This window comes from Scyliorhinus canicula, chromosome 4, assembly GCF_902713615.1.
Source record: "Scyliorhinus canicula chromosome 4, sScyCan1.1, whole genome shotgun sequence".
Classification (NCBI taxonomy): Eukaryota; Metazoa; Chordata; class Chondrichthyes; order Carcharhiniformes; family Scyliorhinidae; genus Scyliorhinus; species Scyliorhinus canicula.
The window spans coordinates 153445109-153461653 of NC_052149.1; the positions used below are offsets into that span (position 1 = coordinate 153445109).

The 16545-nt window shown below is 48.4% G+C and overlaps 1 protein-coding gene across 4 annotated transcripts in view; it reads right to left on the reverse strand.

The window, feature by feature from the left end:
- LOC119965095 (receptor expression-enhancing protein 2-like) overlaps positions 1 to 16545 on the reverse strand; it is a 233618-nt gene that overhangs the window by 36379 nt on the left and 180694 nt on the right. For all 4 annotated transcript variants that reach the window (XM_038795385.1, XM_038795383.1, XM_038795384.1 and 1 more), the window contains one exon: positions 7668 to 7815. In XM_038795385.1, the coding sequence (XP_038651313.1) occupies positions 7668 to 7815 (148 nt within the window). The remainder of the gene's footprint in view (positions 1 to 7667; positions 7816 to 16545) is intronic.

Below are 16545 nucleotides of genomic sequence, written 5' to 3' on the forward strand. Positions count from 1 at the left end.
TTGAGTGGTGCAAATGTCACTTGTCATTTCTTAATACAAATCTGAACCTTCACTATATTCAGTCGGGGAAATGTGTCTTTTTATCAGGTGACCCTGTATAAACACATGCTTTGCTGATTCCCTTTGGCCGTAGTGAATTGAGGGTCAGTACAATAGTGGGTACAATAAATGCAGGCTCAATGGAGAAATTGCAACTTACACACATTTTCCAGTTTGAAGCACAAAAGTGGAGAAAAACAAGGATTAAAATATTGGAGATGGATCAGAACTTGCTCAGAACATTTCACACCTAAGGCAATTAGGCCTTCTGCTTAATGCGCAGCAAAGTTTTAAAGGCACTGGTGGACATTTACACACTGTCAGCAAAGGTCATAAAATCTGGCACGAGGGGCAGCACGGTGGTTAAAATGGTTAGCACGGTTGCCTCACAACGCCAATGTCCCAGGTTCGATTCTGGCTCTGGGTTGCTGTCCGTGTGGAGTTTGCACATTCTCCCCGTGTTTGTGTGGATTCGCCCCCACAACCCAAAGATGTGCAGGGTAGGTGGATTGGCCACACTAAATTGCCCCTTAATTGGAAAAAATGAATTGGGTACTCTAAATTTATATTAACAAAAATAAATAAAATCTGGCATGGCATCATCATCATTGCTTGATACATTAAGCTTTAAAGCTGGAGGGTAGTTTATGGTTTTTGTTTAAAGCTTTGGTTTGGGCGAGTCTCTTAAATATTTATTTTTGTTTTTTTAAATAAATTTAAAGTACGCAATTCATTTTTTCCAATTAAGGAATTGGCAATTGGCAATTTAGCGTGGCCAATCCACCTACCCTGCACATCTTTGGGTTGTGGGGGCGAAACCCATGCAAACACGGGAAGAATGTGCAAACTCCACACAGACAGTGACCCAGAGCCAGGATCGAATCTGGGACCTCGGTGCCGTGAGGCGGCAGGGCTAACCCTCTGTGCCACCGTGCTGCCCTCTTAATCATTTATTAATTAGCTCTTGAGGACCTCCACCCAATTTTGTGATTGTGTTTGCTGTAGCAGGCTCATCCATAAAAGTTTGATGCATCATACAAGGACAGATCTTTTATACCACACCTTAAGCCAATTATAAAAGAATGAAACTTATATACCAAACCTATTGCCATCCATACAAGAGGTACAAGAATCTCAAATATCATGACCAATGCTGACCACACAATGAAAACTCACAAAAATCCATCACACATGAATTAACTTAATTACAAATGTATTCAGTTACGAAGTCCACCAGTCACAGAGTATGTCTTCATGGCACAAATCTGTCACAAACCAAGGCTGCACAATCATGGCGATTCCCTTCAAGCCGTGAACTGTCCTCACTTGAAAATATATCGTCATCTTTTCACTGTCACTGTGTCCAAATCCTGGAGCTCCCTCCCTAACAGCATCGTGGGTGTTTCTACACCACATGGACTGTCGCGTGAAGAAGGAGGATTACAACCACGTTCTCGAGGGCAGTTCGGGATTCTGGCCGAGCCAATGATGCCCACTGCCTGTGAACTTAGGTTAAAAAAAAGATTGGATCCTGGCAGAGGTGTAGTGGGTTGAGACATGCAACCTGCCACAAACATGTGGCCCTGAACCTGACCAATCTTCTGCAGTGGGCGAGGGGGGGGCGGGGCGAAAATCAACAAATCGCCTTGTGATGTATTCAACTCCACTGGGGAATATAACTCAAAATCTTCCTGCAGCCACCTGCAATGTTGGAAACCAGGGATGTAGAGGAATTGCTAATGCATAAAGGACAGGACATATTTCCTATAATATAACTGTATCTTCTGCCCCATTTATAATAAGGGGCGTGATTCTCCTGGAATTGGCGGGGCGGGCAGAAACAGCGCAGTGGAGTGGCAGGAACCACTCCGGCGTCGGGCCGCCCCAAAGGTGCGGAATCCTCCGCTCCTTCATGGGCGAGGACGGCGCCGGAGTGGTTTGTGCCCCGCCGGCCAACATGGAAGGCCTTTGGAGCCGCGCCAGCCAGGGCCGAAGGGACTCCGCCGGCCGGCGCGTGTCGGTGCATGCTCGGGAGCGTCAGCGTCTGCTGACGTCATCCCTGTGCAAGGGCAGGGGGGGGTTCACCTTTGCTCAGGCCATTGCGGAGGCATACACGGCCGGCGTGTAGGAATAGAATGCCCCCACGGCACAGGACCGCCCGCGGATCATTAGGCCCCGACCGCGGGCCAGGCCACCGTAGGGGGCACCCCCCGGGGCCAGATCTTCCCGTGACCTCCCAAGAACCCCGGAGCCCACCCGCGCCGCCAGGTCTCGCCAGTAAGGGACCAATTACGCCGGCGGGACCGGGCATAAACAGGCAGGAACTCGGCCCATCGCGGGCCGGAGAATCACGGGGGGGGGGGGAGGCCGCCGACCAGCTTGGCGCGATTCTCGCCCCCCGCCAAATCTCCAGCGCCGGAGAATTTGGCCGCCGGGGGGGCAGAATTCACGCTGCCCCCACCGGCGATTCTCCGACCCGGCAGGGGGTCAGAGAATCCCGCCCCAGGTCTGTTCAAATATACCAAGCATGGTTGAAATGAGCAGGGAAATGGTCATGCAGTTCCTATCACCTCCTCCTCCCTTTGGGTGCCCGATGGACCCGGGCTACTCCACAGGACGGGAGTGTGAGGGGAGCTATCCCCTGAGGCTCCCCCGTCACCTGGCACAGCCAGTCCTATAGCTCCGCTCTGGTCCCGACCAGGGTCCACACGCTTGCAGCCATGGAGCAGAGGGAGTGAACTGTCTCCATCTGGGACTGCGCCACATCACACTGCTACTGTGCCACCACCTTCTGGGTTTGTGTCACATCAGCCAGTGACGGCTCCATCTCCCTCTGGGATTGGGCCACTTTCCTCTGTGTCTGCGCCACGTCTGCCACCACCTAGGGTGGGTGGGGGTGAGTGTCTGGGTGGGGGCGGTGGAGATGGTGAGGTGAGCATGGTGTGAGGGTGGTGTGGGGTGAGGGTCGTGTATGGGTGCGAGTGGTGCTAGTGTGGGTTGAAACAGATGCCACAGGGTCTCACTTCCTTGCCCATGGCTGAATTCCACCGTGGCAACCTCCCTTTCCTCCGGGCCGCCGACCATGTCCAGGGCCCTCTACTCAACCACAGTGAGGGGCCGCAGGTCCAATGGTCCAACTCCAGTCTTTTCCTGGGGGCAATTGTGCGCGGCTTTCTCCTGGGGTTTGGGGGGGGGGGACACAAAAACAATAGCGTTAGACAGTCCGACACATGCAGACCAGGTGGTGGGTAGGTGATGACCTGTGGTCAGGGCACCCGCCATGGCAGCCGGTATGGTTACCGGCATGTGGGGCAAGGTGGGGGTTTGGCCACCCTCCTGGTGGGGGGATGGGGTTACGGGTGTGTGGGACGGGGGTTGATGCCAGGGGCACAATGCTGCCTACTCACCTAGGCAGCCCTAAGGAGATCATGCAGTTTTATGCGGCACAGCTGGCCAGTCCGGACAACGTTGTCCACGGCGCTGACCGCCTCTACGACCTGCGCCCAGGCACAGCGCACGGTGGCAGTTGGCAGCCTCCTTCCTGGGCCGGGGTACATGGTAATCGGCCTCTCCTCCACCCCATCCAGGAGGGTCTCGAGCTTGGCGTCCGTAAATCGTGTAGCTGCTAACCTCGCTGCCATCTTCTTGGCTGGGATGGTGTGAGTGGGAAGTGAAGTGTGTATATGTGGCTGCAGCTTGTCAGCCTCCTGAGTGTCAATCGCGAATCCGATGAATCCGGCATCGTTCCTCATTGGAATCAATTCTGTTCCACGTGGCGCCGGTGCCAGCCCCTTAACAGTTGCGGAATCAGTCCAGGTGTGGCACTAGTTTTGCTGTCGTGAAGTCCACGAATTCTGCGTCGGCATCAACACTTAGTCTCAGAAACGGAGAATCCTGCCCATGGTCTCCTTGGAGGGCTGATTCCTGTACATTGTCACAGATTAACAAATCACACTGACTGCATAAAGTGCCGGTGAAGGGCGGCACGGTGGCACAGTAGTTAGCATTGCTGCCTACGGCGCTGAGGACCTGGGTTCGAATCCCGGCCCTGGGTCACTGTCTGTGAGGAGTTTGCACATTCTCCCCGTGTCTGCGTGGGTTTCACCCCCACAACCCAAAGGTGTGCAGGCTAGGTGGATTGGCCAGGTTAAATTGCCCCTTAATTGGAAAGAATGAATTGGATGTTCTAAATTATTATTTTTTTTAAATCAAGTGTCGGTGTGTATGTGTGCATGTTTATGGATATATACATATGCATTCCTCCAGTTTATTCCAGACCAAACTGAAAATCTGGACCTTCATCCTCTTATACAGCCAAATCCATCTAATTTTGTACATCTATAAGCATATTGATATCATTGCCCATGTCCCTGGCACAGCCTAACTGCTAACCTTACTTATAACAGACAACAGAGCACACTGTTTTCCTGCAGTGAATCAACTGTTACCATGAACTGCCAACAAATCTCCTTTATCCTAAGTCTACTGGCACAGGATGGCGGACAGTGCTTGTCGCATGTCTGCATCAGTGATCATTAACTGAGCAGGCACAATAGAGAGATGTCCAATGAATGGTGGAGAAGGCAGAACTTGGACTCACTTTGGTCCATACAGAGCTGAGCTAATGTCTGACTGGATACGTATTGTGCTATAAAAGATCTCATCGATATTCCACACACATACGGCGCCACTGAGCAGCTTCAGCCAAACACTGAAGCCAAGTTATTAATCTTTTGTCACTCAGTTCAAACAGACCTCATGTTTATTCAGACCATGTAATAGCCCACGTGATGCTGAAGTCGTGCAAAACAAAGCTTCTGCAGCACTTGGCGAAACCTTTTTAACCTGTCAGTATCCGTAGCCCACTGAATTTCTAGGGTTGTGTCTTTGCGCCTTCCCATTGCCATGTAGTTTAATTCTGTCTGCCAACTCTTCAAACATATGAAATTATACTTGGGTTCATTTTGACTGTATGTGGGAATTTGCGAGCAAATCAACAGACTTTTTTAACATCCACTCTGAGTGCTGCCACACTCCATGACGGGACCATTCCCTCCATGGTGGAACTCATACAAAGCCTGAAACCGTGGTGTTGTAGTTGAGCTGAATGGAATCCTCTATTCTCGGTACATGTCCCGCACTGCTTCAGGGAACTCTAGTGGCTACACATCTGTTGCTGCTGGTCTAAGTAAAGCTTTCTCTCATGTGACTCCCGAGGCCCTTCATCAGTGTTTCTGACTGCCATCCTCCAAGGGGAACTGCCCACAGCTACCTCTGCCTCTCTCACCTCCTGCTGCAGATTAGTGCTGTGCTCTTCAGCCAGTGCCACCTTATCTAATCACGCACGACGACCCACCGATGTGTGTATATGATGCGTGCTGTTGTAAGATGTGATGGTGCTGGCTCTGTTGCCTTGGTTTCCTGCAAGGGCCCAGTGACCCCTCCATTATGGAACCTGTGGCAGACAAGAAGAGATCATGAGAACTAGCCTTGGAAAGGGAACCACCTCTGCAATGCTGAGGCTTCACAATGTAGCTGAGTCCTTGGCATGCTGTTGGATAGGTCTATAGATTGCAGTATCTCTTTAGCCTCTTCATGAGGAATGCCCATATCTTCTCCCCCAGCTTGCTCCTCAGGGCCACCCTGGCAATTTCCACGGCTCTTTTCTTGATGAGGAATTGGGGCACTCCTCTCACAGTGTGAACCTGCTCCCTGGCAGTGTGCACCCTTTACACCTGTCAGAACAAAAGAGAGACAGAGAGAGAGAGAGAGAGAGGGGTATGGCACTAATGCCAGCAGCCCACTGAAAAAAGAAGCTGCGTGTACCAGTGCTGCTGGATCTCTGCAGCACTTTGACTTTGAGCCATGCTAATGGGTCAATGAGTGCCCTGGGCACATATTTCCCCAATGTTCAGGAGCAGAACTTACCCTCAGGCTCCTTGGCTGGAGTGTCTGCTGGAGCGGAATGCCCAGAGGCCAGTCATCAGGGTCTGGTGTTGCCAGAGTAAAGGTCATTGGGCTCAGCTCCTTTGGAGCACATTTTATCTGCTGACGGTCTCTTTCTCTTCTCCCTCACAGCCTCCAGGATGACCTCAACATAGTCATTGGAGAACCGAGTTGGGCCGGGATGGGGGACGTCAGACCTTTGTCTCTCCTCCTGATTCCTTGCTGCAACCATTTTTTAATAGAAACGGCAGTTACGGGAATGGCTTGTGTGATGTCTTTAAATTGGGGGCCTGTGATTACGCAATCCAGTTTCCTGAACCCAGAGGGAAAATGTTGCCAGACGTTTCAGCCCAACAGAAAGCCACTGACCTGAATCATTAACTCTGTCTCTCTCCATAGAAACTGCCTACCATGCTGCCTTACCAGAAGTCATTTCCATCCCAGTTATAGTTCAATCAAGGTAAGAGAAGAGCGGATGAATCGATGATCTGTCCAGGATCTGAGGGCACTGTATGATGGCATTTTAAAAAAATTCAGCAGGGTAGCATGGTGGTTAGCATAAATGCTTCACAGCTCCAGGGTCCCAGGTTCGATTCCCGGCTGGGTCACTGTCTGTGTGGAGTCTGCACGTCCTCCCCCTGTGTGCGTGGGTTTCTTCCGGGTGCTCTGGTTTCCTCCCACAGTCCAAAGATGTGCGGGTTAGGTGGATTGGCCATGCTAAATTGCCCGTAGTGTCCTAATAAAAGTAAGGTTAAGGGGGGGTTGTTGGGTTACGGGTATAGGGTGGATACGTGGGTTTGAGTAGGGTGATCATGGCTCGGCACAACATTGAGGGCCGAAGGGCCTGTTCTGTGCTGTACTGTTCTATGTTCTATCCAGGGTTGTGGGCGTCGCTGGTTAGGCCAGGATTTATTGCCCATCCCGAGTTGCCCTTTAGAAGGTGGTGGTGAGTTACCTTCTTGAACCGCTGCAGTCCTTGATGTGTAGGTACACCCACTGTGCTGTGAGGGAGGGAGCTCCAGGCTGTTGCCCCAGCGACAGTGAAGGAACAGCGATATATTTCCAAGTCAGGGTGCTGAGTGACTCGGAGGGGAACCTCCAGGTGGTGGGATTCCCAGGTATCTGCTGCTCTGATCCTTCTAGATGGTAGTGGTCGTGAGTTGGAAAGTATTGTCTAAGGAACCTTGGTGAGTTACTGCAGGGCATACTGGTTCTCTATACAGGGTTTTGGAAACATGGATTCGCCAGAGGAGACAAATCACAATGTCTCAACCTCCAAACCTGATAAAAATAATAAAGATGAATATAATGTACTCAATGATTCCGTAATAAATCACGGCACCACATTTTTCAGTGCACAAGAGGTTAGAACCTTTGTTTATGTTTGTTGAATTTGTTTGTCTGTCTGGCTGGCTTAATGACAGTAAGAAGTCTTACAACACCAGCTTAAAGTCCAACATATTTCTTTCAAACACTAGCTTTCGGAGCACTGCTCCTTCCTCATTCACCTGAGGAAGGAGCAGTGCTCCGAAAGCTCGTGTTTGAAACAAACATGTTGGACTTTAACCTGGTGTTGTAAGACTTCTTACTGTGCTCACCCCAGTCCAATGCCGGCATCTCCACATCATGGCTTAATGACCACAGCAATCATGTGTATTGAAAAGTGATTTTTCAAAACTCACCAGGATTATTGATCATTTCTGGAATGTTGCCAATGGAACTTCTCATGAGAGGGTCAGTGGCGCGCAGATGGATTGTGTCTTCATCTCTGAGCAGCGTGAGATCCTGCATGCTGAAACTCCGCAGCTTGTCTGAGAGCACGCCTTGACCCTGAACAAAACATAATCTTATCAGCAGGATCAAATCTGACAGCAGCATCACAATGATCTGTTAAACATGGTGAGAGGGACACAACTGGACGTTAGCCTTCTTGTCAGCCTGACAGGCCCAATTCTTTGCGCCTTTGAATTCAGAAGACAAGTCTTAATTTAAATACTGACTTTTTTTTGTAAATCAAAACTCAAGACAGTTTTACTGAGCTAAGGTGAAGGTACTTTGTTTAGGTTATTAAAAAAAAGGTTTCAAATGAGGATCAGAAATTGATTGGACTTCACAATCTCCTTCTCCTGAGAATATCCAGGATCTTCATGCAGCCACCACCTGGTCACATGCCCCTACTGACAGTTAGAAGCTACAAGGGCACATTACCCCTGCATTGGAAAATTGGAAACATAGGTGGCAAGGAGCATACAGGGTGAATTTTCTGTCCACATGTGAAATGACAGTGAGCTTTGCTGACCCAACCTCAGTGGATTTGATGAGAGTGTTATATTATTCCCAGCACACTCCTGGCCCAGATTAGGTTGTCATAGGGAACTTACTAAACAGTATTCATTAATACAAACTGCATAATCAGGCAGGAAATAGCTTGAAGTTGCAGCTGCTACTTAAAGTGCTTTCTTAACTCTTGCTTGGCACAAACCTCCAAACGGCTGTGACAGGAATGCTGATCAACTGCACTGTTCTGTCACAGGTGCAAAATGCCACCATCTTCTGAAGCTTCTTGACTGCTTCTGAAGGAAGCGCAGTAAAGGAGAGCATTCAACAACTGATTGGTGGACAGTCACAGTTGTCGAGAAAAAGGTTTAACAGTCTAATGATGGCTGCAATTATAAAGTTAGCCACCATTTCACGAGTAGACAGATAAATTATGTGCTACTCCACAAATTTCTTCTCACCCTGTCTCACTATAACTTAGAATCATAGAATCCCCACGGTGCAGACGGAGGCTATTCGGGCCATTGTGTCTGTACTGCCCCTCTGAAAAAGCACTCCACCCAAGCCCACTCCCCCACCCTATCCCAATAACCCCTTCACCTAACCTACACATCTTTGGACACTAAGGGGCAATCCATTTATCATGACCAATCCAGCCAACCAAAGCTGGAATTGAAGCCAGGTCCCTGACGCTGGGAGGCAGCAATGATAACCACTGTGTAACCATGCATGTGAACATTTTATAATCCAGCTCTTTCCAATGTTCACACATGTGTCCATAATGCAATATATTACTGCCACTTGGACCTGCTGTCACATTACCTTTTGAAAATAGAAATACGCAAACCAACCTTTCAACTATTTGCATGATGAATATTGAGTTACTTGCATGCTAGATGGGAGACTGTGCAGATCTTGGGTCTCTCCTGAAACTGGCAAACAGGGAACAAACCATTTTAGATCTTTGGGTCAGTTTGAACAGGCCACCTTTAACATCCTATGGCCTGAGAGTATAGATAAAGTGAATGTGTGTAAAGTTTGAGCAAGGCTCAAAGCTAGTACTGTCCTATTCCTATTTATCTTTCCATTATTGACTGACTCATTCACTTACCTACACATATATATTCCAGCATATCACTATTATTAGATATTATTATAGGTACGATCTCTGTTAGAAGGGATGTCTTGTTCACAGTTTTATTATCTATTCTTGGGATGTCGATGACATGAGGAAGGATGCATTTATTGGCCATCGCTAGGTGTCCTAGAAAATGGTGTTGGTTATCCCCTTGTGCTGATGGTACTCCTGTTATGGTGTTGAGAGATCCCGGACTCTGATACAAACGACCAAGATGTATTTTACATAGAATTTACAGTGCAGAAGGAGGCCATTCGGCCCATCGAGTCTGCACCAGGTCTTGGAAAGAGCACCCTACCCAAGGTCAACACCTCCCCTATCCCAATAACCCAGTAACCCCACCCAACACTAAGGGTAATTTTGGACACTAAGGGCAATTTATCATGGCCAATCCACCTAACCTGCACATCTTTGGACTGTGGGAGGAAACCGGAGCACCCGGAGGAAACCCACGCACACACGGGAGGATGTGCAGACTCCGCACAGACAGTGACCCAAGCCGGAATCGAACCTGGGACCCTGGAGCTGTGAAGCCATTGTCCTATCCACAATGCTACCGTGCTGCCCGTGTATGCCCAAGTTATGATGGTAATTCACCCGGAGCAGAATTTACTGCTTTTGTCCTTCCTGGTGGTAGAAGTTAGACTAAAAGGTAATTACAAAATCAGTTCAGCGAGCTACTACTGTGCATACTGTTTAGCAAGAATAAATGCTGCCATAATGTGTTAATTTAGGGGTAGTATAGAGGTTAGTAAATGGGGTTAATATAGAGGACAGATAGAGTGGACCATTATATCCTCAATTGTGTGTCGAGCTTCTTGCGCATTATACCATCTGTACCCATCCAGGTAATTGGTGAATATTCCACCGTACTCTAGTTTTGAGCCTGGTGGTAAAGGGTTTTGAGGTGAAACAGTTAACTGAAAAACGGTGATACCCCGGGAAATACTTGGGAGCATTTTTTTAAAATCAGTTGGGAGAAATCAATAAATACTTTGGAATAACTGGGCATGGAATCCTTCCTCCCATTATTTGCTTAATTGTCTTCTACTATTTTTGACCAGATGTGGTTTTAATGTGTCAGTTATGGGACCTGGCTCTGTCTCGGTGCTTTTGCTAATTTGTATGTAACCCTGCATTGTAGGTTATCTAAGTAGGCACGTCAATGTAAGGTATGCCTGTGCTGCTCTAGGAACGCCTTTCTACACATCCCATCGAACACAGGTTGGTCTCCAAGCTTGATGCAATTGGGGAAATGTGAGAGAAGTGTCCCAGGTGGTGATGGTATACGATTTTGCGGGTGTGATGTTTTTAAAACATAAATTTAGAGCACCCAATTCTTTTCTTTCCAATTAAGGGGAAATTTAGCGTGGCCAATTCACCTACTCTGCACATCTTTTTGGGTTGTGGGAATGAGACCCATGCAGACACAGGGAGTATGTGCAAACTCCACACAGACAGTGACCTGGGGCCAGAATCAAACCCGGGTCCTCGGTGCCATGAGGCAGCAATGCTAACCACTGCACCACCGTGCTGCCCTTGCTGCTTGTGATGTTAAACCAAAGTGCTTCAGAGATTCCCTCAAAGACAGATTCCCAGATCGGTCCTTAGTTTGTCCTAGTAGCACCATTCTAATGCCGCACAATGTCATTGAGTGTGTCTTATTTTGAAGACAAGACATTCGTGTCCACAAATACTGAGCAGTGATAACTCCTATCAATGGTGTTATGCATAGATGTGCCTACGGCAAGTAGACTGGTGGGAACCATGTCAAGTTGGCTGCTAACTTGCAGTAATTTTTCAGCACGACAGAGGCATAGGTTGACAGCTATGTTCTTTAGAACTTGTTCAGCTTGCTCGGTGATGGTCTGAGTCACTTGGTGGTAGAGCTTGAAGTCTCCGTGTCCCATCCCCAACTTGGATATCCTTCAATGGAATAGGATATAGCCATGAATGGTAATAAAGGAGCATGGGGATGTTAGCTCCGATGGTGAGTGCAACTAGATCAGCCTGTTTCATGGTTGATCTGTGGATTGTTAGCAAAATCCACTTGACATCCTCACTATCATCAGCCTGGGGATTGCCATTGACCAGAAACTGAACTGGACTAGCCATATAAATACTGGGACTACCAGAGTAAGTCAAAAACTGGGAATTCTGTGGAGAGTAATCCACCTCATTTTTTGCATCACCTGATTTCTACCTCCTGTGGGGTGTCGTTCAAGATTAGACTCAGGGTCACTTCTTGGAGGAGACCTCACAGCTATGTCCCCGCAGCATCTGAGGCAGGGACAGCCCAGGTCTCAGCCCAGATTCAATTTTACGCTGCTAATCAAATCTGCCCCCCTCCCCCCCCCCTCCGCCTTGAGGAGGGGTGCAGTGTATAATTCTGCTCATTGGATCTAGAGGAACACAGAAGGAAGTCAAGGCAAGGAGATTCATAGACATATCAGGAATTGGATAAAAGGATTAAACAAAAATGTGTTGAGGAGAGGAAAAACGGTTGTACAAAAATGCATAGGAAAAGCAAAACCTAAAATCAGAGACTCAAGAAGGAGGGCTAAAAACATGAGGGAAATCACAGGAAAACGTGGGTGTATCTGGCTGTCGCATCAAAGGGAAACAAGAGGATGTTATCACGGAAAGAGAGCAAACACTTACAAGATGGATTGAATACATACAAGACTGATTTGAGGACAAAAGACAAGAAGGAAAGCCAATAATTAAGAAAAATATGGATGATCCAAAGATCATGAAAACAAAGGTCAAAATGAAATAGTCACCAAACAAATTAAATGTTTAGCAAACTTTGGAATCGACAAACTGACTCTCATCTTTAACAAAGTTTATGACATGGGTGAAATCTCAGGAGACTTGAATAAATCAGCATTTATTGCACAACCTAATAAGCTTGGAGCAATTGAATGTGAATTCCATCACACTATCAGCCAAATGAGTCACGTTACTAAGATCCTTCTTTGAGTACTGATGAATAAAGCCAGGAGCAAGATAAAGCCATAAATTTCAGCTCTTTAATGTGGCTTTGTAGAAGATAAGAGCAACAAGTAATGCTATCTTTATGGTACTTACGCGATAACAAAGAGCCATAGAGATAAAAACACTTGTTAGGCTACAGCTACAGTCCTGTGTACAGTTCTTTTGCCACACAATAGGAAGGGTGTGATTGCACTAGGGTGTGTGCAGAGGAGATTCACCAGGATGTTGCCTGGGTCGAGCATTTCAGTGATGAAAATAGGCTGGAGTTGTTCTCCGTGGAGCAGAGAAGGTGAAAGGGGGACCTGATTTAAGTGTACAAAATCATGAGGGATATAGATAAGGTAGATTGGAAGGAACTTTTCCGCTAAGTAGAGACGGCAATAACCAGGGGGAAATATTTTAAGGTAAGGAGCAGGAGATTTAAAGGAGATTTGAGGAAAAACCTTTTGGTTGCAATCTGGAACTCAGTCCCTGAAAGGATGGTAGAGGCGGGAACCCGCACAACATTTAAGCATTTAAATGAGCACTTGAAATGCCATAGCGTACAAGTCTACGGACTGAGTGCTGGAAAATGGGATTAGAATAGATAGGTGTTTGATGGCCAGTGCTGACACGAGAGTTATATTTGTGCTGTATAACACTGTGACCCAATGAGATGAAAAAGATGTATTCATGTGATTTATTAATGAGAGGAAGGCATTTTTGCCATGAGGGACTGATAAGCATGTTCGAGCCTCTTTGATCTCAGAGTGTGATAAGTGACCTTAATTGGGAACCAATTGCAGTTGTAAAACTTGAGAATAATCTAAGCGACTTTGTGAAAATTTAAAGAGGGGTCAGACAGGGATGTGTTTGTTGCCAGATTTATTCATTTGTATCGTGAAAATATTCTGGAGAGATTGAAGACCTTCCTGGATTATTAATTGAAGGTTACAACTTTAATAAAATAAGATACACCAATGATACCTGGCACACCGCCTCCACCTGGAGGGCGGCCGAATTCCTGCACTGTCCACATGTCAGTACCCAAACGGGCCGCCATGGCCAAGTGCCCTGGTTACTGAAGCCACCAGCTACCCACCCCCTGAGTGACATGTGTTGGACTGTCTAAGGGGGAGCCTTCGGGATTAGCACATCTTGCACCCCTGTCCCATGGAGTAGCCTGGGGCCATCGGGCACCCCAAGGGAGGAGGAGGTGATGGGGCCTGTGCCAGTGACACCCACAGGCAGGTGCCGGAACACCGCATCACCTCGGACTCGCCCCCCCTCATTCCTGTCCCTGGCGCATCACATGGGCAGCAGGCAAAACAGGGCAGCACCATGCCATCTGGATCACCCGAGAAGCAGGTGGGCCCATCCAGGCCCGGACGCCCCAGAAGACGGCCGTCACAGGGGACCCACATTGTAGGGCAGGAATCACAGCAGGCCGCCTCCACTCCTGGTGTGCTTCTGGGGATCCACCTGGGCGATGCTTTGGGGCCCAGTTAAGCTGGCACAGGTGCAAGGCACAATTTAGTGATAGGGGCTAGGGCACGAATCTGTATATATGTTTTCACATTAAACACCTGTGCACAATGTTACAGCTGCCTCGATGCTCTGTCAGAAGAGTGTGTGTGTGTGTGTGTGTGTGGGGGGGGGGGGGGGGGGGGGGGGGGTGGTCTGGCTGGCTGCAGAGGGGGTGCAGGTGGCGGGGCAAGGAATGGGCAGACATTGAGGGCAGGCTTGGCAGAGGAACCACAGTTCAGCCAGCGCTCACCGCTCCAGTGCATGCTCCCCGCCCCGTCCTCATCTCCACCACCCCAGGGATTCGATGGAACTGTGTGATGGGCGCACAGTAGTTAGCACTGTGGCTTTACAGCGCCAGGGTCCCTGGTTCGATTCCCGGCTTGGGTATCTGTCTGTGTGGAGTCTGCACTTTCTCCCCGTGTCTGTGTGGGTTTCCACAGGGTGCTCCAGTTTCCTCCTACAAGTCCCGAAAGACGTGCTGTTAGGTAATTTGGGCATTCTGAATTCTCCCTCTGTGTACCCGAACAGGCGCCGGAGTGTGGGGACTAGGGGCTTTTCACAGGAACTTCATTGCAGTGTTAATGTAAGCCACTCGCTGTCTGGAAATACCTGTGACATAGAAGTCCAATCCCCTTTCCCACGGCACACCAGCGCCTCCACCATCACTCGTTCACCACCTAGCCAAGAGGCACAACCCACCATGGGCCAACATTCGGACCATTATGGACGACGATTGACTCAGTCTCGGATATGGACACGGAATGACCCTCACTCACGGATGATGCCAAGGCTGGAGACGAACCGTCGGTAGTGTTTCTCCATTGTTCGTTGCGGAAAAGGCGATCAACGAATCACTACACGGCACCCAGCCCAGAGCCACCACTGGCAGTAGCCCAACCGCGTGCAAAGTGGTGAAGAAGGCCGCCTCAGATGGCTACTGGAGGGGGATCTTTTGGGCTTGGGGGAGGGGGTGGGGTGTAATAACCCTCGCAAGGCCCACAGGGATACCCTAATCACCTCCCTGGGGAACTCGTGGAATACAGGCTTCATCACTAGTGGGCAGAGGTCACCCAGCTCGGGTTCATCATTGGACTGTATAAAATCAGCACGGACAGGGACCGACAACCTGTTAGTCCCAATTGGGACATAAAGTGTGTGTATGTGCCACCGTAGTGGCCGTTCCCTATGACGATGGATAAACTATCGTTTACTACTCGATCTCCAGGGTTTTTATACTAGTCCTGTTTACATATTACAGTAGTTGCCTTCAAATATTTCCTTCCACACCCATGACGATCTAGGACATCAAGGATAGCAGACACATGGGAAAACCACCACCTGCAAGTTTCCCTCCAAGTCACTCACCATCCTCATTTTTTATTTTATTTGTTTTTTTATTTAGGGGCAATTTAGAGTGGCCAATCCATCTACCCTGCACATCTTTGGGTTGTGGGGCTGTGATCCATGCAGAACGGAAAGAATGTGTAAACTCCACATGGACAGTGACCCGGGGCCGGGATCGGACCTGGGTTCTCGGCGCCATGAGGCAGCAGTGCTAACCACTGCACCACCATACCGTCCTCGTCATTCAACATCCTGACTTGGAAACATATTGCCCCGTTCCTTCACTGTCACTGGGTCAAAATCCTGCAATTCCCTCCCTAGGGAGGAAAACTGCTGACGGTGTACAAGCCAAGATGCAATGCAGCATAAGATGGGACATTGGGCTAGATATTCCGGCTGTTCACGGTGCAGAGAATGGGATATTTGGCTGAGTGCAAAATTCTCCGTCCTCGCCAGCAGCAGTAGTGGGGCGGGCTCGCAACGGAGAATCCTGGCCATGGACTGCAATTTGTAGATTGTAGTTTCAGGCCTTCCTGGGAAGTGCTCTGTAGCTGAGTTCCACCTTACCTGGAGCCTGTGGGGCAGTTGGCTCTTACTAAATGGCAGGTAGGTCTGTCAAAACCTGCAGATGTAGCTGATGACATAATTACAAGCACAGCCAAAATGTCCGCCCATCACGTAATGTCGAATTGGGAGCGCAATCAAACCTTATCTCCATGGTGCAGTCAAAGTGGTAGGATTCCATGTGGCAGGCCTGTGTTTCTGTGGATGTTAGTTGTCGAACATCCAGTACTTTTTTATTCACTGGTTCTGCTGAGATTCTTTAAATGACTCAGTCTGCTTCCTGATCATTTATCGGGCAATAATAGGCTATTTTCTTGCAGGCACATTTAAACCAAATGTTTTAAGTGAAGAAAAATTGTACTCCCCCGAAGAAAATTACGAGATTAAAGTCACTAAAAAAAAATCAAAGGCACTGAAAAAGCTGTGTAATAAGGACGCAATAGTAAAAAGGTTCTGTAATTATGATAAAAACACACATGGATCCTGTTTCCTCCTGGCCTCCAGCACACATGGATCTTCCCTTGTACCTGTTTGAAATAAACTTTGCAGGCAAGAGTGCGAACATGGTGCAAAATTCTGCAAGTGTGATGCCATCTTCATGAACCTACTAAACCATAGGATACATTTTCATCGCCAGTGAAACACTATTCTGCTGTGGCTGGTTTAATAGTCCCAGTTTCACCAGTGTCCCCTTGTCATTCAAGCCTTTCAAGACTAATGGTATCTTGGTGAAC